Consider the following 25293-nt stretch of genomic DNA (forward strand, 5'->3'; position numbering starts at 1 on the left):
TTAAAGCAACCATGGCAACTGAATGCAGAAAGGGATGTCCTTGTAAATAAATGAATTCATAAATAACTCACAAGTGCCAATATAAAAAGTCAAGGGAACCTAATGCAATGCTAATGCAATTCAAGTTTTCCCTTTTTTACGTGCAGTATTATAATATTAGGTATGCTGTGGTTTGCTCTGTGCTACAAGTGTCATTCCTAAAATAATAGAACTTGCTAATTGTAACTTGAGCTGCAGGGGATGATTGATGAGGGTTTGGGGGGTTTTGTCTTCTCCAAGCTCTCACTAACAAAATGTTGCATCTTAAGAGTTGATCAGCTGTGAACAATTGCAAGAAAATAAGTGAGGCTCGGATGAGTAAACCTTCCATTGTCGTGTGTTTAAAATGAGGATGTTATACCAGAAAGGACATTTACAGTCCGCAAGCAGGAATCTGCCTGAAATACCTCAAAAAATGAGCTGAGCCAATTGAAGCTTGCTGTTTCAGCAGCAAGGTGCTTTCTCTCATATGATTTGGTGGTTTGGTTATTAAGATGACTTGATCTACCATTACATCTCTCTCCTTTGTTTGGATCAACATGGACTGAGAGCCCCAATCACCAGAGAGATGCTTGTGGTATTTGTCCGGCTATATGGGGTCAAAATGTCTAGTGGTAAGTACAGGAGTATCAAGTCTAGCCCTGTGTGAAACTCTGTGTTTTCCCTTCATGGGGGTATGTGCGGTCACTTCTGTCAGTCTTCATCCATGTAAGGTTTGCTGAGCCCTGGCATTTGCTTCGAGTGTTAAGTTCAACAAATCCCACATCAAAACTCAGCCCAAAATGTTACTTTTAATCTGATTTTATGGCAAAACTGTGAATGTGTAATTTCCAGTTAGAGACAGGCCTGAGCGTATACCTGGATCCAAACACCCTGAAAGCATGGGCAGTTTGAACGCCTCACTCAAAGGCACTTATAAATGGCACTTGTCTTTATATTGGGCCAAATCAGCACCCCAGAGCTGGACACCCTAAACTTTGGGGTGTATAAGTGCAGAGTCAGGCCTAGCAACTTGGTGCCAAACCATAAAATCAGTCTCACTTCTTTTCAAACCAGCCCCAGGTTTGGTGTGAAGATCCATGCACCTTCCAATAAGCCTGCTTTGAGTTCTGAGTGTGTAACAATACCCTGCAGTTTAGGGTAACGCTGCAGATGTTTCATGCAGCTCAACTCAGGACACCTGGGTTCTATTCCCTGTCTCTTCATAGCAAATCATTTAACATCTCTGTGTCTGTATCCCTATCTATACAATGAGCATAATAACTACTTACTCCATGTGCAAAGCATTTGAGGTCCTGTATAAAATAATGCTTACACTTGCAGACTGATTTTCAAAGGTGTCTAAGTGATTTAGACACCTAATTCCCACCTACATTTATTGGGCATCTCATTCCCTTAGGCTTCTTTGAAAAACACAACAGCACAGCATAAATGGGGGGGGAAGAGATTTTTTAAAACAAATTTCAGATTTTTAAAATTCCATTATGATGCACAATCCCAGAGTAGTTGTGGGGGTTGAATGGAAGTGTTTGAAATAAAATGGTTATTTCTTCGTTGCAGAACTGCACCCAAGCTGCAACGTTTGTATCTGGATCCAAACTTTGACACAGTCTTAGCAGCTGAGGTTTAACATTTAGGGACAGCTCTTGTCCTTGCTCTCCCATGGGAGTAAATTTACCTATGTGAGTCGTTCCACTAAATTCAACTATATTACTTGTCAGTAAAAACGTACATGTGCCTGTGTTTGCAGCTTCAGCCCCTGGTATTAAAGATAGGTACATTTGGAGAAGTTTTTGCCTTCTAAACTGGTGCACTGGATCTTCTATTTCCCTTTTCCTGACCACTTTTATTGTAGGACTTTGAGTATAATGAGGTTTCTAAAATGTTCCCCATCCCCCCACACACAGAAGTTCTGCACATAAATAAAGTCAAAGAGACTCTGAAATATGTTAAGTGACAGAACTTTACTATGTAATTGCTGTAGCCATGTAAGTCCCACTATACGAGGGAGACAACGCCAGGGTCCGGGGCCAAGGTACGTGGGGCTAGTACAGAAGCTCAGTTGCAGGAACAACCTGCAGGGTTCGGAGTTAGTATCGGGGTCAATGGTCAGGCTGAGGGTCAAGCTGAATGGCAGAGCTGGAGACAGGTTGGGGATCAGGCTGAGGGTCAATACCAAGTATCAGGGGGTGTTCTAGGGTTTGACCTGGGAGTTTGGGAACAGGGACTGCAGGGTGATCACGGCAGCTAGCTACTCAACTGCATTGCTACCTGGACGCTTCCTGGAGCGCCCCTTGGGTTTATACAGGGTGGGGAGCAAATCAAGCACCATGAGGCTGCTGTCTTCAAACCCCTGGAGGTGGGACTTCCTGTGGTCTATGTCCGCAGCGGGTTGTGGATAGGAGGCACAAGCTGATTACAGTTGTGGCTGGGTGGTGGCTGCTGCCTGGCAACACTGGGGCCTGGATTCAAGATCTGCTGCACTTTATAGACAAGATTGGTGACATTGTAACTAATATTGGATCAACTTCTGCTGGAGAAAGAGAGAGGTTTTCAAGCTCCATAGACAGTCCAATAAAAGAGATCACCTCACCCATCTCGTGTCTCAAAAATGTATTAGGTAAGGTTCCTTACACAAAGCAGCATAGCATTTTCCTAAGCTGCAGGTTGAATTCTGCCTGTAGCCTGTGTAGATTTCACCTGTGTATGTGAGGCCAAAATGTAGCCTGCCAAAGGGGTCAAGGATTAAAAATAATTTTCCCAGCAAGAGCCAGGGGAGAGCTCTTTTCACCTTCCTAATATTCCTGTATGTGATGTTGTAACAATCAGGATTTAGCACAGTGCTCTCAGACTCTTGTATTGGTGATCCTTTCACACAGCAAGCCTCTGAATGCAACCTCCTCCCCTATAAATAAAAAAACATTTTTTTAGTATTTAACACTATTATAAATACTGGAAGTGAAGCGGGGTTAGGGGATGGAGGCTGACAGCTCGCGACCCCCACGTAATAACCTCACGACCCCCTAAGGGGTCACAACCCCCAGTTTGAGAACCCCTGCAAGTCTAAGTTGATTTTTTAAGCCTTGCATTATATATATGGTAAAGGGAACAAACTGATAACAATATATGTTGATAGAAAAGAGAGAGACAGAGGCTGAGTTTGTATAAATAAAGAGGACTACTGATATGGCCCAAACACTATGCTCCAGTTGAAATCTGCAGGTTAGGAGGATCTTGGAGCAAGCAGAAAGCACCCAAATGGGGGCAGCAGAAGTGAAGTTGAATGGTTGGCTGTGATACTGAGGGGATGGTCCATGTGGTCCACCATGCTTTTGGGGATTGCTCACAACAAGCGAGGTGCTGGAGGGTAAGATACAGGCACCTAAAGTGCTTTCTGGGAAGGCTGACACTCTGCTCCAGATTCCGTCCTTGGTCTAGGAACTGGGAGGAGACTCAGAGCTGTCCACGCTTCAACATGCACGGTGAGGACACTAGACCAGCGAGGGTTCTGGCAGGCTGAAATGTAAGATATAAGGTTCCTGCTGTGTTTCTCTTCCCTTGTACGCTCCTTTCCTGCCCCCACTATCTACCTCCTGTCGTCCCTCTCTTGGCTTCTGTCATGATCTCAAAATCAACAGTGCTGCACAGCACCAGCCCTGTGGGTTGAGGCAGCCTCTCCCCATGCTGAGAAGGGCCAGTGATGAAGAGATGGATTAGACGGAGACCACTGAGATGGATCCCCAGATCAGGGAAGCAAGACTGGTGTATCGCTGAGCCCTGTTTGTGGTCAACCTACCTGCATCAATTCCCATGAACAGCAAACAGAAAGGTGAATTCCCCCACCTTTGCTACCTATTCCCTCTTCTGCCTTGTGTCCGTCTCTCTGTCTGTCAAAAGAAGGAATAACCTTAAACAAGGGACTCTGTGTTAAAGATCCAACACCAGTATTAACCTGTTCTCTTCCCCAAAAAGGACTCGTTAGTAAACAAGGGTCTCGAATTAATATCTACTCTCTAAAGAACTTTGCCAAGCCTTGAATACAACGGTCTGGAACGAACACCCCTTTGTCCTTAACCTCGAATGTTTTGTGCAGTTTTCCTTTCTTCCGTCTTTTATGTTTAACAGAAGTTTAGACTCTTTCAAGAATTTTGCAGCATGTTCACCAAGGTGACTAAGCAAATTAAAGTTTCAGTGCTCAGAACCCCCCCCCCCAAACCATGTTTAACGGCTTACTGCTGTCCAGCAATCTCTTGACTACTTGGCCCTATTTTTAATCTATGTTGGCAGAGCACAGAGCTCATCCTAGAATGGAACATCTTTTTGGCAGGAGCACCCCCTGGTGGCTCAACGTTAGAATGTCTTCTAACCAAATAATTTCTATAAAGTATTGCACATTTGAAGTTGACTGCATTTTTTAAATAATTATGTCTTAGCCCTGGTCTACACTAGGACTTTAGGTCGAATTTAGCAGCGTTAAATCCATTTAAACCTGCACCCGTCCACACAATGAAGCCCTTTATTTCGACTTAAAGGGCTCTTAAAATCAATTTCCTTACTCCACCCCTGACAAGTGGATTAGCGCTTAAATCGATGTTGCCGGCTCGAATTTGGGGTACTGTGGACACAATTCGATGGTATTGGCCTCCGGGAGCTATCCCAGAGTGCTCCATTCTGACCGCTCTGGACAGCACTCTCAACTCAGATGCACTGGCCAGGTAGACAGGAAAAGAACCGCGAACTTTTGAATCTCATTTCCTGTTTGGCCAGCGTGGCAAGCTGCAGGTGACCATGCAGAGCTCATCAGCACAGGTGACCATGATGGAGTCCCAGAATCGCAAAAGAGCTCCAGCATGGACTGAGGTACGGGATCTGATCGCTGTTTGGGGAGAGGAATCCGTGCTATCAGAACTCTGTTCCAGTTTTCGAAATGCCAAAACCTTTGTCAAAATCTCACAGGGCATGAAGGACAGAGGCCATAACAGGGACCCGAAGCAGTGCCGCGTGAAACTGAAGGAGCTGAGGCAAGCCTACCAGAAAACCAGAGAGGCGAACAGCCGCTCTGGGTCAGAGCCCCAAACATGCCGCTTCTATGATGAGCTGCATGCCATTTTAGGGGGTTCAGCCACCACTACCCCAGCCGTGTTGTTTGACTCCTTCAATGGAGATGGAGGCAATACGGAAGTAGGTTTTGGGGACGAAGAAGATGATGATGATGAGGAGGTTGTAGATAGCTCACAGCAAGCAAGCGGAGAAACCGGTTTTCCCGACAGCCAGGAACTGTTTCTCACCCTAGACCTGGAGCCAGTACCCCCCGAACCCACCCAAGGCTGCCTCCTGGACCCAGCAGGCGGAGAAGGGACCTCTGGTGAGTGTACCTTTTAAAATGCTATACATGGTTTAAAAGCAAGCATGTGAAAGGATTACTTTGCCCTGGCATTTGCGGTTCTCCTAGATGTAGTCCTATAGCCTTTGCAAAAGATTTCTGGGGAGGGCAGCCTTATTTCGTCCTTCATGGTAGGACACTTTTATCACTCCAGGCCAGTAACACGTACTCGGGAATCACTGTAGAACAAAGCATTGCAGTGTATGTTTGCTGGCATTCAACCAAAATCCGTTCTTTATCTCTCTGTGTTATCCTCAGGAGACTGAGATATAATTCATGGTCACCTGGTTGAAATAGAGTGCTTTTCTTCAGGGGACACTCAGAGGAGCCCATTCCTGCTGGGCTGTTTGCCTGTGGCTAAACAGAAATGTTCCCCGCTGTTAGCCACAGGGAGGGGGGAAGGTTGAGGGGGTAGTCACGCTGTGGGAGGAGGCAAAATGCGACCTTGTAACGAAAGCACATGTGCTATGTATGTAATGTTAACAGCAAGGTTTACCCTGAAAGAGTGTAGCGACTGTTTTATAAAATGTGTCTTTTTAAATACCGCTGTCCCTTTTTTTTTCTCCACCAGCTGCATGTGTTTCAATGATCACAGGATCTTCTCCTTCCCAGAGGCTAGTGAAGCTTAGAAAGAAAAAAAAACACACTCGCGATGAAATATTCTCCGAGCTCATGCTGTCCTCCCACACTGAGAGAGCACAGACGAATGCGTGGAGGCAAATAATGTCAGAGTGCAGGAAAGCACAAAATGACCGGGAGGAGAGGTGGAGGGCTGAAGAGAGTAAGTGGCGGGCTGAAGAGAGTAAGTGGCGGGCTGAAGACAGGGCTGAAGCTCAAATGTGGCGGCAGCGTGATGAGAGGAGGCAGGATTCAATGCTGAGGCTGCTGCAGGACCAAACCAGTATGCTCCAGTGTATGGTTGAGCTGCAGCAAAGGCAGCTGGAGCACAGACTGCCACTGCTGCCCCTCTGTAACCAACCGCCCTCCTCCCCAAGTTCCATAGCCTCCACACCCAGACGCCCAAGAACGCGGTGGGGGGGCCTCCGGCCAACCAGCCACTCCACCACAGAGGATTGCCCCAAAAAAAGAAGGCTGTCATTCAATAAATTTTAAAGTTGTAAACTTTTAAAGTGCTGTGCTTAAAGTGCTGTGTGGCATTTTCCTTCCCTCCTCCACCACCCCTCCTGGGATACCTTGGTAGTCATCTCCCTATTTGTGTGATGAATGAATAATGAATGCATGACTGTGAAGCAGCAATGACTTTATTGCCTCTGCAAGCAATGATTAAACGGAGGAGGGGAGGGTGGTTAGCTTACAGGGAAGTAGAGTGAACCAAGGGGCGGGGGGTTTCATCAAGGAGAAACAAACAGAACTTTCACACCGTAGCCTGGCCAGTCATGAAACTGGTTTTCAAAGCTTCTCTGATGCGTACCGCGCCCTCCTGTGCTCTTCTAACCGCCCTGGTGTCTGGCTGCGTGTAACCAGCAGCTAGGCGATTTGCCTCAGCCTCCCACCCCGCCATAAACGTCTCCCCCTTACTCTCACAGATATTGTGGAGCACACAGCAAGCAGTAATAACAGTGGGAATATTGGTTTCGCTGAGGTCTAAGCGAGTCAGTAAACTGCGCCAGCGCGCCTTTAAACGTCCAAATGCACATTCTACCACCATTCTGCACTTGCTCAGCCTGTAGTTGAACAGCTCCTGACTACTGTCCAGGCTGCCTGTGTACGGCTTCATGAGCCATGGCATTAAGGGGTAGGCTGGGTCCCCAAGGATACAGATAGGCATTTCAACATCCCCAACAGTTATTTTCTGGTCTGGGAATAAAGTCCCTTCCTGCAGCTTTTGAAACAGACCAGAGTTCCTGAAGATGCGAGCATCATGCATCTTTCCCGGCCATCCCACGTTGATGTTGGTGAAACGTCCCTTGTGATCCACCAGAGCTTGCAGCACTATCGAAAAGTACCCCTTGCGGTTTATGTACTCGGCGGCTTGGTGCTCCGGTGCCAAGATAGGGATATGGGTTCCGTCTATAGCCCCACCACAGTTAGGGAATCCCATTGCAGCAAAGCCATCCACTATGACCTGCACATTTCCCAGGGTCACTACCCTTGATATCAGCAGATCTTTGATTGCGTGAGCTACTTGCATCACAGCAGCCCCCACAGTAGATTTGCCCACTCCAAATTGATTCCCAACTGACCGGTAGCTGTCTGGCGTTGCAAGCTTCCACAGGGCTATCGCCACTCGCTTCTCAACTGTGAGGGCTGCTCTCATCTTGGTATTCATGCGCTTCAGGGCAGGGGAAAGCAAGTCACAAAGTTCCATGAAAGTGCCCCTACGCATGCGAAAGTTTCGCAGCCACTGGGAATCGTCCCAGACCTGCAACACTATGCGGTCCCACCAGTCTGTGCTTGTTTCCCGAGCCCAGAATCGGCGTTCCACAGCATGAACCTGCCTCATTAGCACCATGATGCATGCATTGTCATGGCCCATGCTTTCAGAGAAATCTGTGTCCATGTCCTGATCACTCACGGGACCGCGCTGACGTCGCCTCCTCGCCCGGTATCGCGTTGCCATGTTCTGGTGCTGCATATACTGCTGGATAATGCGTGTGGTGGTTAATGTGCTCCTAATTGCCAAAATGAGCTCAGCGGCCTCCATGCTTGCCTTGGTATGGCGTCTGCACAGAAAAAAGGCACGGAACGATTGTCTGCCGTTGCTCTGACGGAGGGAGGGGCGACTGACAACACGGCTTACAGAGTTGGCTTCAGGGAGCTAAAATCAACAAAGGGTGTGCCTGTACATCAAGGAGTATTTCAGGCAGGACTGCACGGAGGGTTCCAATAAGAAATGGTGCACCTAAGTTATCGTTGTTATTGGAACAAGGAGGTTAGCCTGGCCTCTGATTGATACATGGCTAGATTTACCTCGCTGCACTTTCTCTGTGAGTGACTGCAGTGTGATCTAGACAGGGGAGGAGGCAAATGAGTACAAAACAAATCTGGTCTATTTCTTGTTCTGACCCACTCCATCTATCTTTTACATCTTTGGCTGGCAGCAGACGGTGCAGGACTGCATGCCATCCACATCTCATGGCTGCTCGGCAGAAGATGGTACAGTACGACTGCTAGCCATCTTCATCTCTTGCCTGCCTGGCATAAGATGGTACAATACGACTGCTAGCAATCCTCATCTCTTGCCTGCCTGGCAGAAGATGGTACAGTACGACTGCTAGCAGTCCGTATCGCCTGCCCGCTCACCATAAGACGGTTCAATAGGACTGACTGCAGGACTAAAGAGAATGACCTGCTCAAGTCACTCCAAATTTAGTCCCTGCGCCCATGTCTGCCCAGGCGCTCCCAGCCGACGTGGCCAGGAGCACCTCGGACACGACGAGGACGACTACCAATCGTATTGCACCGTCTGCTGCCAGAAGGCAATGGGTTGCTGCTACTGTGCAGCAAAACCGTACCGCGTCTGCCAGCACCCAGGAGACATAGGGTGACGGTTACCTGAGCGGGCTCCATGCTTGCCGTGGTATGGCGTCTGCACAGGTAACTCATGAAAAAAGGCGCGAAATGATTGTCTGCCCTTGCTTTCACGGAGGGAGGGAGGGAACGGGGGCCTGACGACACGTACCCAGAACCACCCGCGACAATGTTTTAGCCCCATCAGAGTGCTCCATTGTGAGTGCTCTGGACAGCACTCTCAGATGCCCTATTGTTTTCCATGGCTCTGACGCTGGGAGGGGCGCTTACAGGGTTGGCTTCAGGGAGCTAAAATCAACAAAGGGGGTGGCTTTACATCAAGGAGTATTTCAGGCAGGACTTCACGGAGGGTTCCAATAAGAAATGGTGCACCTAAGTTATTGTCCTTATTGGAACAAGAAGGTTAGCCTGGCCTCTGATTGATACATGGCTAGATTTACCTCGCTGCACCTTCTCTGTAAGTGACTGCAGTGTGATCTAGAAGAATGAGTCCCCTAGACAGGGGAGGGGGGAAGCAAATGAGTACAAAACAAATCTGGTCTATTTCTTGTTTTGATCCACTCCATCTATCTTTTACATCTTTGGCTGGCAGCAGACGGTGCAGAAGGACTGCATGCCATCCACATCTCATGGCTGCTCGGCAGAAGATGGTACAGTACGACTGCTAGCAGTCCGTATCGCCTGCCCGCTCACCATAAGACGGTTCAATAGGACTGACTGCAGGACTAAAGAGAATGACCTGCTCAAGTCACTCCAAATTTAGTCCCTGCGCCCATGTCTGCCCAGGCGCTCCTGATCGACCTCACAGAGGCGACCAGGAGCACCTCAGACATGACGATGACGGCTACCAGTCGTACTGTACCGTCTGCTGCCACAAGGCAAGGGGTTGCTGCTACTGTGTAGCAATGCTGTACCGCGTCTGCCAGCACCCAGGAGACATAGGGTGACGGTTACCTGAGCGGGCTCCATGCTTGCCGTGCCATGGCGTCTGCACAGGTAACTCAGGAAAAAAGGCGCGAAATGATTGTCTGCCCTTGCTTTCACGGGGGGAGGGAGGGAACGGGGGCCTGACGATATGTACCCAGAACCACCCGCGACAATGTTTTAGCCCCATCAGGCATTGGGATCTCAACCCAGAATTCCAGTGGGCAGCGGAGACTGCGGGAACTGTGGGATAGCTACCCACAGTGCAACGCTCCGGAAGTCGACGCTTGCCTCGGTACTGTGGAAGCGCTCCGCCGAGTTAATGCACTTAGAGCATTTTCTGTGGGGACACACACACTCGAATATATAAAACCGATTTCTAAAAAACCGACTTCTATAAATTCGACCTAATTTCGTAGTGTAGACATACCCTTATACACATGGTAGTGCAGCCTCTTGAAAATATTTACGGCATTGGTAACATAAAGATCGTGATCTTGGAGAAGTCAAAAGGGGAGAAACTTACACATGGAGGGAGAACTTCTGTCAAAAGTCGTTGGTAGGGTTTTTGTTCTGCAGTTTCGATATCCAGGAACAAAGGCAAATGTGGCCTACTGATAGGAAATAGACCAAAACCCAGGATCCAAACAACACCAGATTTGAGAAACCAAACTGCATCTAGACAGAAATTTTGCAATTAGTCCCTACTCTCTAATGGTTTGAACTATAATGGATTGAAAATCTCAGACCCAAATACTCCCAAACTTTTCTATTCTATTCTTTATACGTTCTTATATCATATTCATCCCCGTAGTATCCGAGAGCCTCCAGCAGTGCTTTAAGCAGTGTGACAAACATCTGCCATGTTGTGTTGTTCACTCATCCTCTCCCCAGGGGGAGAAGCACGTACAGTGAAGCGTCTTGTTTTGGTAGTTGAATGTTTGGATCTTTGCAATCTGGATCTCAATTTTGAAGCTTGGTACCATCTCTGTTACCAACTTGAGCAAAACACTGGGAATCAGGAATCTCTCAGTTCTAATCCCAGCTCAGCCACTGATCCACTGTGTAGCCTTGGGTAACTCCCGTCATCATTTCCTGCCTCAGTTTCCCTAGCTGCAAAGTGGAAATAGCAACATCAGCCTATCTGGATTCATTAGTTAATGGGATAAATTCACTGCTGGCTTGAGCACAACTTCACTGACCTCAGCTAAGTTACGCTGGCTTCTGCCAACAGTGAGCCGGGTCTGATGCTTGTTAAATGCTTTTGGAGATGCAAAGTACATGCTAAATTGTGTATTACTGGTAAAATAACAGTGACCTTTTACACCAATGGAGAAAACAAACTTTAGTCTATGCAAAGTAGGGTTGAAAGAAAATGTTCCCATGAAAAAAATTTTCAGTGGCAAATGATGTTAGGATAAAGATATTCAGGCCTGTCTGCAAAGGCCTGTACTTTAAGAATTTAGGTGTATTCTTATCACTTGGCTAGTTCTAGAGGTATAAAAGAAAGAATCAAAATCACTGTCTGCTGGTGTAAGGGCCTTCTCTCACTGTGACAGTCTGAGGCCCTGTTCTTAGGCTAAGGCCTCTGGCTAAGCAGCAGAGGCAGCCATAAGCTAGGAAGTGAACAGTCACATCCTCACATTCCAAACTAGTCACACTGAAATAAGGTGCTATTGGGCTGTTAGGCACTATCAGGACAGGACTGTATTCCTATCACCTCCAGAGAAAGGGAAGTGCCTAGAAAATGTAAAAGGAAACTTAGTTTGATAGCATCCTGTCTGGCAAGAACTCACTTATCAATAGCTGGGATGTGAAATCCTCACTTCTGTATTGTTTTGTCATTATAGTTCCCACTTTGCTATTGTTTGTCTGTATAATCTCTCTGGTTCTGTGATTGTTCCTGTCTGCTGTATAATTAATTTTGCTCAGTGTAAACTAATTAAGGTGGTGGGATATAATTGGTTACATAATCGTGTTACAATATGTTAGGATTGGTTAGTTAAATTTCAGGAAAATGATTGGTTAAGGTATAGCTAAGCAGAACTCAAGTTTTACTATATAATCTGTAGTCAATGAGGAAGTGAGTGGGTGGGAGGGGGTGGGTGTGTGGGTGAGAGAGATGGGAACAGGGAATGGGGTAAGGAAATTGGATATTTTGCTAAAGAGGGGAAATGGGAACAGGGAATGGGGCTGGGGAAATTGGAATCATGTTTGGCTAAGGGCAGGAATGGGAACAGGGACACAGGTGTAAGGCTCTGTGGTGTCAGAGCTGGGAAGGAGGATACTAAGGAAGGAAACTGTAATCATGCTTGCTGGAAGTTCACCCCAATAAATATAGAATTGTTTGCACCTTTGGATTTCGGGTATTGTTGCTCTCTGTTCATGCGAGAAGGACCACGGAAGTGAGTGGGTGAAGGAATAAGCCCCCTAACAAATGGCTTTTCAAATGAAATTTAAAGTTTCATTTTTTTATTTCATTTGAAATTTTTCAGCAAAAAACAAACAAAAAGTTCAAACTGAACTGTTCCAAATTTCAGTAAGGGTTTGCCCTTTCCCCCCTCCCCCGCCATTTTATCCCCCTTTTTCCCACTGGAAAAGTTTCGTTTTCAAAAAAAAAAATCTTGTCTGTTTGTTTATTTTTAGTTTGGGTTTTTTGTTCTGTCAGAATTTTTTTTTTCAAATTTTCATGGGGAAAAAATAAATTCACTTTTTTGCCCAGCCCTAATCAAAAGCCTCCTTCCAGGATTCCTGAGACGCTGAAACTTCCAGTGCTGAAAATGATGCTACCATGAGCAATAACAGCAAGAGGTAAGAGCAATCACTGACTGATGCTCTCCCATAATGATGCTTAAGAAATATGGGCATATCCTGATTTCTATTGATCTCAGGAAAATTAATGCTATCTCTAAATTTGACATTTATCCGATGCAGAGTAGATGACCTTATTGATTAGCTTTGGGTGGGGGAGAATCAGAGCATCCTTAGATGCTTTCGCAATCCCAAGTTGCAAGGGGTCCTGCCCCTCTCCAAAGGTGACTGGACTAAACCTTGAAATGCGGGATGTGCCACACCCCACAGATCCACTAGAAGATCTCAAAATCTGACACACCAAAGCCAGGACTTGTGGTTTATCTCTGCCAGGTATAGCTGATGGGAAGAAAACCATATTCGGTTTTGTACATTTGAAAGCAACCATGTGGTTCTAAATGTCTACCATTCAAACACCTGAAGTACAGAGGGAGTATTCCCTGGAGGTGAAGGCTAGAATCAACCTCTGTATCTGGGTTTGTGTTTCTCACTGGCTGTTTTTGCTACAGGAGATGTTTATGAGGACAAAATAAAGTGAGATTGAGTCTCATCACAAATATTTGCACCATCTAGGGGTTAAAACCACCTGAGAGGACCAGATCTCATGTTATTTCATCCCTATAAGTGACTCCCAATGTAATCATTAATTATCATCATTATTTAGCTGCTGCTGCTGCTGCTGCTGCTGATTTATTTGAGTTCCATTAGCACTTATGAGCCACACCCATGGACCAGGACCCCATTGTGCTAGGTGCTGTATAAACACAGAACAAAAAGACAGTCCCTGCCTCAAAGTGTTTCCAGTATAAGCACCAACCCCATGCTGGGCATGTTCCCCAAGGCATTACAAAGCTCGTGAAAAACGTAAACACAGATCGGAATACTGGAAATACCAATGCAAGTGCTTAATGCCCTGGACATCCCTACTAGTGTAGGGATGGGGGAGGCATCAGGTGTCAAATCCGAGTTCTGCCACTGATTCATTGTGCAAGTTCGTTTTGCCAAGATGGCACTCAGAGGGCATCTTCGAAACAGATTAAACTGATAGAGCTATGCAAGGGGCACAAGAGCAGTTCCTTTGCAGGGTTCAGGGAGACTGAACTAATGAATGGATGAAGAGTGAATGGAGACCCTCCAATGAAAGGTGCTTTAAAGTATTGAAGTGTTATTGCTGTGTGTTCTTTTGGAGGAGCCTGTTGCTGTATTTGAGTGTGCCCAGTTCACTTCTGGGGAACTATTTTCTAGAGGGAAATATGCACTAATAAAAGGATATTTCCCAGTGCAATTAGCTTGGCTCACTACTGCTATGTCTACAATGTATCTTCTCAAATTCTCCCCTTGTTGCCCTACTACTAGGTTAGCTCCATCAATGGTACATGAAAATCACCGGGCAGACAAGGCTAAGGAGCGTGATGCTATTCCAGGAATAAGGGGCATCGCAGAAGACAATGCAAAAGCAAGAGTGGAGAAGGATGCAAAGGGAGCGGTTGGCCAGAGATCTGGGCAGAGTGAAGGAGTAGTATGGAAAGGAAGCAGAGGTATGGGCAGGATGAGTGGGAATGGAACCTGGACTGTGAGGACAGGCAGCTTGTGACTCTGAGGCAGGCTACATTAATGGGGGGGGGGGGGAGTGGGAAACGCCCGATGACTTCAGCTGGAGTTGTTGGATCTCAGCACTCCTCAAAATCAGTCTCAGGTCTGGACATCCAAAAACCAGAGGCCACTAGGGGAAAATGTTGGTCTTAACATCTCCGTCCCTCAGCCTCCCACTCCGTAAAACAAAGATAATCCCAGCTTCACAGGGGTGCTAGGAAACCTAGCTCATTACTGCTACTAATGCACTTTTAGATCCATGGATGAAAGCCTCATGCTGAGCACAGGAATGACTTCTGGCTGGCAAGCTGTGCTTTTCATTACACTATTTTTTTTTGCAGGAGGTAAAACTGAACTTTGCCCCTTCATAAACTTGGGGATCTGGAGCAAAAACTGACTGTTGCCAGATATACTAACCAGAATGCAGCCAAACTTGGCGAAGTAAAAACCAGCCCCAAAGAGCAAGTGTGGATTGGACACTCTGATCAGTCAATAATTCCAACAGCAAGTGAAAACCCTTGGAGCAAAGCAGCATTCTCATTAGCTAACAGATGTAAACCCACCCTGATGCGCTCCCATTTGCCTTGGGGTCTGTAGTCCAGGAGTGTTACAAATGGAGCCCTTTGCAAGCTTGCTTGGCCACAGACAGTCACAGCAGCCCTCGAAAAGCCACAAATTGCTGTTAGGGTTGCCAGACATCTCGTTTTCGACTGGAACGCACGGTCAAAAAGGGACCCTGGTGGCTCCAGTCAGCACTGCTGACCGGGCCATTAAGAGTCCAGTCGGCGATACAGTGGGGCTAGGGCAGGCTCCCTGCCTGCCGTGGCTCCACACACCTCCTGGAAGCAGCAGCATGTCCCCCCTCCGGCTCCTATACATCGGAGCAGCCAGGGGGCTCTGCACACTGCCCCTGCCCCAGGCAACGGTTCCACAGCTCCCATTGGCCGGAAATCGTGGCCAATGGGAGCTACAGAGGCAGCATCTACAGACAGGCAGCGCACAGAGCTACCTGGCCGCGCCTCCACATAGGAGACAGGGGGGTGGGGAGGAGGGGAAGATATGCTGCTGCTTCCAAGAGCTGCTTGAGGTAAGCGCTGCCCAGAGCCTGCACCCTTCACCCCCTCCCACGCCCCAACCCTCTGCCCCAGCCCTGATCCCCCTCCTGCCTTCCAAACCCCTCAGACCTAGCCCAGAGCACCCTCCTGCACCACAATCTCCTCATCCCCGGTCCCACACCAGAACCCACATGCACCCCCCACCCCGCATCCCAACCTCCTGCCCCAGCCCAGAGCCCCTAATTCAGGCCCCACCCTGGAACCTGCTCCCCCAGCCCAGAGCCTGTACCCCCTCCCACACCCAACCCCCTGCCTCAGCCCAGAGCTCCTCCCATACTCTGAACCCCTCTGCTCCACCCCCCAGCCTGGAGCCCCCTCCCACATCCCAACCCCCTGCCCTAGCCTGGAGCCCCCTCCAGCACCCTGAATTCCTCATTTCTGGCCCCACCCCTGAGTCCACACCCCCAGCCAGAGCCCTCACCCTCTCCCGCACCCCAATCCCCTGAGCCAACCCAGTGAAAATGAGCAAGTGAGTGAGGGTAGAGAGAGCGAGTGACGGGGGGGGGGGAATGGAGTAAGTGGGGGCGGAGCCTCAGAGAAGGGGCGGGGCCTCAGAGGAGGGCATGGCAGGAGGCAAGGCAAGGGTGTTCGATTTTAATAGCACTGTTAAACAATAGAATACCAATTGAAATTTATTAAATATTTTGGATGTTTTTCTACATTTTCAAATATATTGATTTCAATTACAACACAGAATGCAAAGTGTACAGTACTCACTTTATATTATTTTTATTATAAATATTTGCACTGTAAAAATGATAAACAAAAGAAATCGTATTTTTCAGTTCACCTCATATAAATACTGTAGTGCAGTCCCTTTGTCGTGAAAGCACAACTTAGAAATGTAGATTTTTTTTGTTACATCATTGCACTCAAAACTAAAAAAATTTAAAACTTCAGAGCCTACAAGTCCACTCAGTCCTACCTCTTGTTCAGCCAATCGCTAAGACAAACAAGTTTGTTTACATTTACAGAATATAATACTTCCCTCTTCTTATTTACAATGTCACCAGAAAGTGAGAACAGGCATTTGCATGGCACTTTTGTAGCCAGCATTTCAAGGTATTTACATGCCAGATATGCTAAAGACTGGTATACCCCTTCATGCTTTGGCCACCATTCCAGAGGACATGCTTCCATGCTGATGACGCTTTTAAAAAAATAATGCATTAATTAAATTTGTGACTGAACTCCTTGGGGGGAAATTGTAGGTCACCTGCTCTGTGTTTTACCTGCATTCTGCCATATATTTCATGTTATAGCAGTCTTGGATGATGACCCAGCACATTTTGTTCATTTTAAGAATAATTTCACTGCAGATTTCACAAAAAGTAAAGAAGGTACCAATGTGAGATTTCTAAAGATAGCTATAGCACTCGACCCAAGATTTAAGAATCTGAAGTGCCTTCCAAAATCTGAGAGGAACAAGGTGTGGAGGATACTTTCAGAAGTCTTAAAAGAGCAAAACTCCGACACTGAAACTACAGAACCCGAACCACCAAAAAAAGAAAATCAACCTTCTGCTGATGTGATCTGATTCAGATGATGAAAATGAACATGTGTTGGTCTGCACTGCTTTGGATCGTTATCAAACAGTATCAGTCATCAGCATGGACGCATGTCCTCTGGAATGGTGACTGAAGCATGAAGGGATATATGAATCTTTAGCGCATCTGGCACATAAATATCTTGCAATGCTGGCTACAACAGTGCCATGCAAACGCCTGTTCTCACTTTCAGGTGACGTAAACAAGAAGTGGGCAGCATTAACTCCTGCAAATGTAAACAAACTTGTTTGTCTGCGCGGTTGGCTGAACAAGAAGTAGGACTGAGTGGACTTGTAGGCTCTAAAGTTTTACATTGTTTTATTTTTGAATGCAGTTATTTTTTGTACATAATTCTACGTTTGTAAGTTCAACTTGCATGATAAAGAGATTGCACTGCAATACTTGTATTAAGTGAATTGAAAAATACTATTTCTTTTATTTGTACAGTGCAAATATTTATAATAAAAATAAATATAAAGTGAGCACTGTACACTTTGTATTCTGTGTTGTAACTGAAATCAATATATTTGACAATGTTGAAAACATCCAAAAATATTTAAATAAATACTTTTCTCTTATTGTTTAACAGTGCGATTAATCGTGATTAATTTTTTTAATTGCTTGACAGCCCTAAATAAAAGGAAACATATTTTGCAGACTCTTACATTTTAGATTTGCAGGGAAGATCGATTACATCTAACACTTAAGGTCCAGACTTGACCCTAAATCTCTTTTAATACAAATTCCTTCATTTGTTGTATTTCACCTTCATAGACGGTGTCTTTTCAATACAATGAAGTTTAGATGAGGTGCTGTTGAGGTTCAAGAGTAATTAAAGGTACTGCTGGCAATCTGCAGGGAGAACTGGTCTGGAACATGCCATGATGACTAGGTTGTTGTTTTTTTAATCCTTCATAATTTGGTCCAACTTTTAAGAGTAGCCCTTTGCGTCTCTGAGTCAAATTCTGAAGCCCTCACTCTGGATTCACTTCTTGGTACAGGAGATACAGTGGTAGTATATTATTATTTAGTTAGTATTTGTTATTATTTATTCATCTATTCCAGTAGTGCCCATAATGTGCTAGGTGCTGTACAACTGTAAGAAGGCATGATCCTTGCTACAAAAGAAAGATGAAAAATTTTAAGGGTAACCACCGGAGAGAGTATATTTCATATTAAAGCACTTTACAAAGATTAATTCATTCTCAGAACACCTCTGAGAGGGAGGTATTTTACAGCTAGGGAAACAGGCAACAAGTTAAGGACCTGATTTTCAGAAACGTGAGCAGCCACAGCTCTCCCTTCCTTCACATGGAGCTGTGAATGCTTAGCACCTCTGAAAAACAGGGTCTACAGCCTTGCTTATAGTAGCAGAAATCAGACACAACTCTAATCAGCGGTAACAAGGGGGAAGCTATTACACAGACAAGAGTCAGGCCTGTTGCTATGAGGCTGCAGAAGAGCTCCTCCAATCGAGAATTACAGGTTCCAATTTTGCCATTGTAGATGCAGCCTAAATGACATGACCAAGGCCAAAGAGAGACAGTATCAGAACCAGAATTAGAACTCCTAAATTCTTGGCGTCTAGTCTGGTGCTCAGACCACCAGGCCACACCCATAAAATCATTCAAAAACAGAGCAAATGCCAACACTAACGCATGAAACATTTCACTTTTTAGTTCATCCTTAAATAAAATAAAGGAGACAACCATATAGATTAACATACCAGACAGTAATTTTATCTAAGTAGTGTGCCTCCTTGATAGACATTTGAAATCTTCAATAGAAACAATTTTCCAGAAGAAATTATAGCAAAGAAATTGTTTCCATTACAAAAGGGTTGTGGCATCTTAACTGTTACTTTCTTTCCTCTCAACCTAGAAAGCATTTCTTGGATTCTTGTCTCAGTGCACTACCTTAACGTCCCTTAATGTGCAGTACCATAGTAATTCATCATTACTCAGCCTCCAAATTATTCTAGTGTTGATTAAATTAGTAAATGCAATCACAATCTGAAGCAAGTTAATTGAGAGAATTTATTTGGCCCTGACAGTTTTATGCATGTTTGATTAAGTATTATAAGGTTTGTTTTTGATTTTGCATAATTTAACTTTAAATCCTGCACTTGGGGGGGGGGCATCAACTATTAATGACCAAAATAAACTCTTTTAAGATGCGTATATTTATGATTTATTTCTCAATGCAATATCTTCCAGATTTTTTTTTGTTCTGTTGCCAAAGTGACAAATATGTTTAAAATAATATTTTGAGCCATTCGGTTCACGCTATAAATCTTTGGAAATGTGTACAATTCATTAAAAGTTTTGAAAGAAGTACAAGTTAGCATTTATATTGCAACAAGTGACATATAAATGTGTATGTTTGTCTTCTAAGCATGCCATAAAATATATCAGTGCTAGCCGGCCACTTTGACTAGTACTAATGGCCTGCTCTCGGGGCCAATGATAAGTTTCATCACAAATCTTCAATCCTGTCAACACAAAACTGTTCAATCATCAGGAATATGAGTTCTGTCTTTAGTAAAATTAGCACAGGAAAGAAATACAACCAATAGCCTCACCAAAGTGCGTGTGGATGGATTCTCTTTGGACTGAACTCAGGAGTGTTTGTTTAAGATCTGATCTCTTATCTCTTTGAATATCAAAGCTTCAATTCCCACTTGGCCCTAGGACATTATATTTATGAGGACACTCATTCATTTAAACAGCAAAGTGGCCAGAATACCACAAGTAGAAAAGTGGATCCTACTGTCTGCTTTTTGTAACTGAGACCTGAAAAACAAAAAGTTGCATTTTAAATACATCACTGATGTGGCTGCTGCCAGGGGTTACCCCTTCTGCTTTCATTCCATTTTGATTCCTATAGTTGCTCAGTAGAATTGTCTGAGGACTGGACATTTCTAGAATTTATCAAAGGCATTTCTTAATCAGACAGAGGGGCTGCTATTGGACATCAGGAGGACTGCCATCTCCCACCCCACCTACAGCACTTGGATTCAGCAGCAGCCCCAGCATTTTCCAGATCAGAAGATGGGAAACCAAGACTCAGATGGGACAAATCTATTTTCATAATTTTGTTGTTATGCACTAGCTTGGCTGAATTTTACTTCTCTCGTTCCCTCACTGTGGGCTCCAGTTCCTGAGAGTTAATTCCAGGGAATGACCGAGGGAGGTAAATGGAAGGCTGCTGTCTTGCTAATATTAGTCATTGAACAGATGTTTCCAGTTTTGTGCTATTGGAAAAATCTGTGAACTTTGCATCTCCTCTTCTCCGTCCCACCAGAAGGTATGTGGGAGAAATAGAAAGGGCAATTTTCTAGGAATATAAGGCTGCCCTATTACCCTTGGTATACTTTTTCCCACAGCATACATCAGGAACCCTTGTCTCTCTTCCTATATGCAGGCTAAAAATAGTCTCCAGTATAGACAGAAAATAGAGAGAATATTGCAATAACCCACAAGACAGTATATGCATTTGTAAGTTATTGTACACTGATATTGGTCCTGTGCTTTCAACAGCCTATGCAGTGTGGCTGTAACCTCTAATGACTGGCATGGCTTATTGGTATTAGCAGGTGGCTCAAACTTTTCTTGTTCTTTGCCTTGTTCCATTAATTGGGGTCTGTGGCTGTTGTTTTTTGTCTCCAAGTGTTCTTGTCGAGTGTGGCTTCCAAGCTGACACCAACTTTCTTCATGTACTCCTTCACCATCTCAGACCACCTTTTTCTTGGTCTTCCCAAGACTACTAGATCTTGTACTCTTTGGCCAACATAACTGTATCTCGTTGTCTCATATGACGCAGCCATCTTAGTCAATACTCTCTCAGCTTTTCTGGGATCATGGCTTGCACATGGCTCAAATTATTATTATTTAATGTTTACAGGGGACTGATGTGAGTTTTGTATCCTTCCATACTGGAAAGTAGTTCCTTTGTTAAGACTAGAGAAAATAGTAGGGAAGACATTTTCTTTTCCTACTGTTTTTAATATAGAAACTTCTTCTGACCATTCCAGTTGCACATAGACACCATCTGGAACCAGGCCAAGACACTGCCCTACTTCTGAAGGCCTTCTTCCAGGCCACAGCACGTTGGTCAGTTCTTGAAATCACAGGATGAACTGGACTGAATCTGTGCTTAAATGTATTGTGGTTTAACGTAGATCAAATCTTGGGCCTAATCTACTAGAAAATGGCTTTTCAGTCATGATCTTTGTAATGCTTGACACTTCTGAGTGGCTCTATATGCTAGGACAAGTTAAGCAGTAGCATCCTACTTAATATTCTATCTAGTTTGCTCCTGATGGAGCCGTGCTTGGTACATAAAAGGTTGTTACAAGGAGGAGGGAGAAAAATTGTTCTCCTTAACTTCTGAGGACAGTACAAGAAGCAATGGGCTTAAATTGCAGCAAAGGCAGTTTAGGTTGGACATTAGGAAAAACCTCCTAACTGTCAGGGTGGTTAAGCACTGGAATAAATTGCCTCGCGAAGTTGTGGAGATTTTTAAGAGCAGGTTAGACAAACACCTGTCAGGGATGGTCTAGATCAGGGGTTTCAAACACAGAGTTTGAAACCCGCAGAGTTATTTGCTGTGGCCCACCAAGCTCCCACCCCCACCAGAGTTATTTCCTGCGGCTGCCAAGCTCCCCTCCCCCGCCACCCGCTTCCCCCAGTGTGCCACATCCCCGCTCCTCTGCCTACCTCCAGGTGCTTCCTGCCGCCAAACAGCTGTTTGGCAGCGCTTAGCACTTTCCAGGAGGGAGTGGGGAGGAGGTGGAAAAGAGGTGGGGCAGGGGTGGGGATTTGAGGAAGGGGTTGGAATAGGGGCAGGGAAGGGATGGGAAGAGGCAGAGTGGGGGCGGGGCCAGGCTTTTGTATCTTTCTTTATATGAAAAGGTGTCAGTGATGCGGCTCTCGGGCCAATGTATTAGTCCTCATGTGGCCCTCGTAGTGATTGGAGTTTGAGATCCCCTGGTCCAGATAATACTTAGTCCTGCTATGAGTGCAGGGGACTTGACTAGATGACCTCTCAAAGTCCCTTCCAGTCCTATGATTCTATGGGGCCAGGTGGATATCAATTCACTGGAAAGGGTACACCTATTGCTCTCTTTGGATGTGGGCAATTCCCTCTCTGCCCCTTCTCCCCCTAACAGCACTACATGTTAGAAACTCCATTAATTTAAATTTGAGTTATCTGTTGCCTCTTAAGGGTTATCACAGGGAACATCATGTCTACATTTTTTCCCCCTAAAAATGTCATGGGGTTGCTACCACTGTTACAAAATCATCAAAGACAGCAAGAGTGGGAGTGCTAATGTATTATTATTACTACTATTTATTTGTATTGCAGTAACACCTAGTAGCCCCAGTCATAAACCAAGGCCCCACGGTGCTGGGCGCTGTACAAACACAGACAATGAGATGATCCCTGCCCCCAAAGCACTGGCATCCACTATCTTAAGCACCATGTTGTGCAGACATACATTGAGCAGCTTGAACACAACACACTACTTAAAATGGCAGCAGTCTTCGGATCATTGCCTACACTAGCACTCCCACCACTGTTATGGCAGCAACAGTAACTGTAGCAACATTGTGAAACTTTCATTTAAAAAATATCCTGACATAGACAGCTGAAAAGCATGATCTGGCTCTTTCATACTAAGAGGAGGAATGTTTTTTCCCCATATCCATACATGAATTTTAAAACTCCTAATTGTAAGAAGTGTTATACAGTGGGAGGGGGGAAGACTTATAGCAGGCACCCTTTGGCCCTCTACAAGTTGTATTGTGAATACAAAGACCTATTTGTGAGAATATGAAAGGTCAGAATAGAGCCCATAGGACAGAGTTCCACCCGTCTTTGAAAAAATCAAATCTACCTGTTTTGGCTGATATATTTCTCCTATCACGCTGTGGTATTGTATGTTTTAAGAAATTACATTTTATTTAATCTAAATTTAGCCAAATATGTTGTCCAGTGGGATCACTCTAGAAAAAAAATGTTTTGCTGCTGTTTGACAAATTCTGTTTTTCTTGGCCCTGCTCCACCAAATGCCTACACAAACACATGAGAACTACAAGCATAAGGAAAGATCCTGGGAAGTCCAAATACATTTTATTCTAGTAGTCACTGATTAGGTACATACTTCTTTATCTATGCCAGAGTGGGGTCTGAAAGAGCATTGCATGCATCTTGTTTTGATCAGGAGCCTGGAGTATTTTTATTTAAAAGAACTTCCGAAATAACACTGCACACAAATCCACAGGAGGAAACATAATATTATTGCTGTTGAAATTTCGTTTGACAATTCCCCACAGTACAGTTTTGGCTAAATAAAAATTTAGTAATGAAACGTTTCAGAGGCGAATGTATAGAGAAAACCGAAAGCTCATTTCAAATTGTTCACTGAAGGAGGTGGAAAGGCTGGGCTGGGTGCAACTGAAAAAAGAGACGGGGCTAAATGCACCCCGGTGCGACTTCACTGACTGAAGTGGGGAAGACGCGGCTCAGGGTTATTTGTATCCATGTATCTGTAAACAGAGCTCGATAATTATGAAAATACAACAATCCCGAGGCGTAACTAACCAACCATTCCAAAGGCTGGGAAAGGTCCACCTTCTCCGCGGATCTCTAGAGTCCACTGAGCCAGTGGCTTCGCCTCCAGCCTCTTGCCTGGTCAGCGGCGCCCTTCGAGCCCTCGCCCAGGGGAAAGTACACAACACGACCCGCGCCTGAGCGTCCAGCGGTTCCGTTCCTGCAACAACCGCGCCAGCCCCGCGGAGCGCTTCAGGCGGCTGAGGGGCCGGGGGGCCCCAGCAGCTGGTGCCGACGGGCTCCCCCGGCGCTGTCCCCCTACCGGGAAGAGAGCCCGGGAGAGGGGAGGCGAGCCCGCCAGCTCGGCGCTTCGCTCGCTCGGTCCCGCCCGCCGGCCCCCGAGCTCGCGCATCGGCGGCGGCGGCGCCCACCCCCCCCCGGGCCAAACGCTGCGGCTCTGGGCGGCCGTTAATCAACCGCCGCCGCTCCCCTGCGGGCGGGGACCAGCTGTCCTCTGCCGAGCGGAAACTGGGGGGCAGCCCCGGAATGGGATAGCGAGAAACGGGGGGCAACAGCTCGCGCCAGCGCTGCCCCCTCGTTATTACCCTCCCCTCGTTATTGCCCCCAAGCTCTTATCCCCTCCCGCCCGTTATTGCCCCACTCCCCATCCCGTTACCCCAAACCTCCCTTCCCCCATTATTCCCCCCACTCCCCTGGGTGAAACCCCCTTGCCCCGCCCCGCCTGTTCTTGTCCCTCCCCCGTTGCCCGGGCGACAGGCTCCCCCACCCTCGCGGCTCCTCTGCGGCTGTCCTCAGGGAGGCGAGGCGCTCGATGATGACATCATCATTTCGCGCCAGCAACCTCCCCCCCCTCCTCAGTCGCCTCGGCCGGTACCGGTTGGAGCCCCGAGCGCCGCTGGCCCGCACATGCGCATAGCAGCGCTTGACCTCAGGCCCGGGCCCCCCCCGGGCCCGGGACACCTGTCCCCAGTAGCGGCGGCCACTCGGCCCGGGACCATGGGCAGCGCGGTGAGTGTCAGCGCCAGGGTGCGGCGGCTGGGGCGAGCGGGGCAGGCCGGTGCCCCCGAGGGAGAGAATAGGGCGATCGCCCAGTGACCCGCCGCCTGTCGGCCGCTGCCAGCTCCTGGCAGTGAGAGGCGAGGGACACCGGGAGCACGGGGCTGCGTCCCTGCCCCCCGTGGGCCTTTGCAGTGTTGTTAACTGACCACGCCGCCTTGAGCGGCCCCTTCGAGTGTGGGTTACCCCTCCTGCGAAACCACCTCTTCCCCCTGGGGTTCGGCTGGGACCCGCCCAGTGCCTCCCCCCGACCCGCTCGCCGAGAGAAGTCGGGCCGGTACACGATATTACCTCACCCGCCTTGCGTCTCATTTGTGGACCCCTCCTCTGCGTATGCAGTGCTGGTGTAGCTGTGTCCCGCGCAGGATATCAGCGAGACAAGGTGGGGGTGGTAATACCTCTTACAGGCCCACCTTCTCTTGGTGAGAGAGGTAGGCTCTCAAGCTACACACGACTCCCTTTCATGAATTTATCAAATTCTCTTTTTGAACCCAGTTATGCTTTTGGCCTTCACAACATCCCCCGGCAGGGAGTTCCACAGGTTGACTGTGCCTTGTGTAAAGAAGTACTTCCTTGTGTTTGTTTTAAACCTGCTGCCTCTTAATTTCATCTGGTGACCCCTGGTTCTTATGTTATGTGAAGGGGTAAATAACACTTCCCTATTTGCTTTCTCCACCCCACTCACGGTTTTATAGACCTCTATCCTATCTCCCCATAGTTGGGAGGAGGGCATGGGCCACAGAGAGAATGCAAAAGG

The 25293-nt window shown here is 46.6% G+C and overlaps 2 protein-coding genes across 2 annotated transcripts in view; one reads left to right on the top strand and one right to left on the bottom strand.

Moving 5' to 3' along the window:
• The window catches only part of LOC311532156 (uncharacterized protein), a gene marked incomplete at its 5' end in the record, with an annotated part of 26701 nt that continues 1408 nt past the window's right edge, over positions 1-25293 (bottom strand). Inside the window, 4 exons of the mRNA XM_084650379.1 lie at positions 1-2944; positions 3836-3922; positions 10365-10516; positions 23515-23987. Coding sequence (XP_084506505.1) covers positions 2645-2944; positions 3836-3922; positions 10365-10516; positions 23515-23987 — 1012 coding nt within the window. The 3' untranslated portion in view covers positions 1-2644. The remainder of the gene's footprint in view (positions 2945-3835; positions 3923-10364; positions 10517-23514; positions 23988-25293) is intronic.
• The window catches only part of TMEM250 (transmembrane protein 250), a 7789-nt gene continuing 6793 nt past the window's right edge, over positions 24298-25293 (top strand). Inside the window, exon 1 of the mRNA XM_084650469.1 lies at positions 24298-24488. The gene's annotated coding sequence lies outside the window, so the exon portion shown is untranslated. The remainder of the gene's footprint in view (positions 24489-25293) is intronic.

The sequence above is a fragment of the Lepidochelys olivacea genome (genome assembly GCF_965140295.1).
Source record: "Lepidochelys olivacea isolate rLepOli2 genome assembly, chromosome: 16".
In the NCBI taxonomy this organism is placed as follows: Eukaryota; Metazoa; Chordata; order Testudines; family Cheloniidae; genus Lepidochelys; species Lepidochelys olivacea.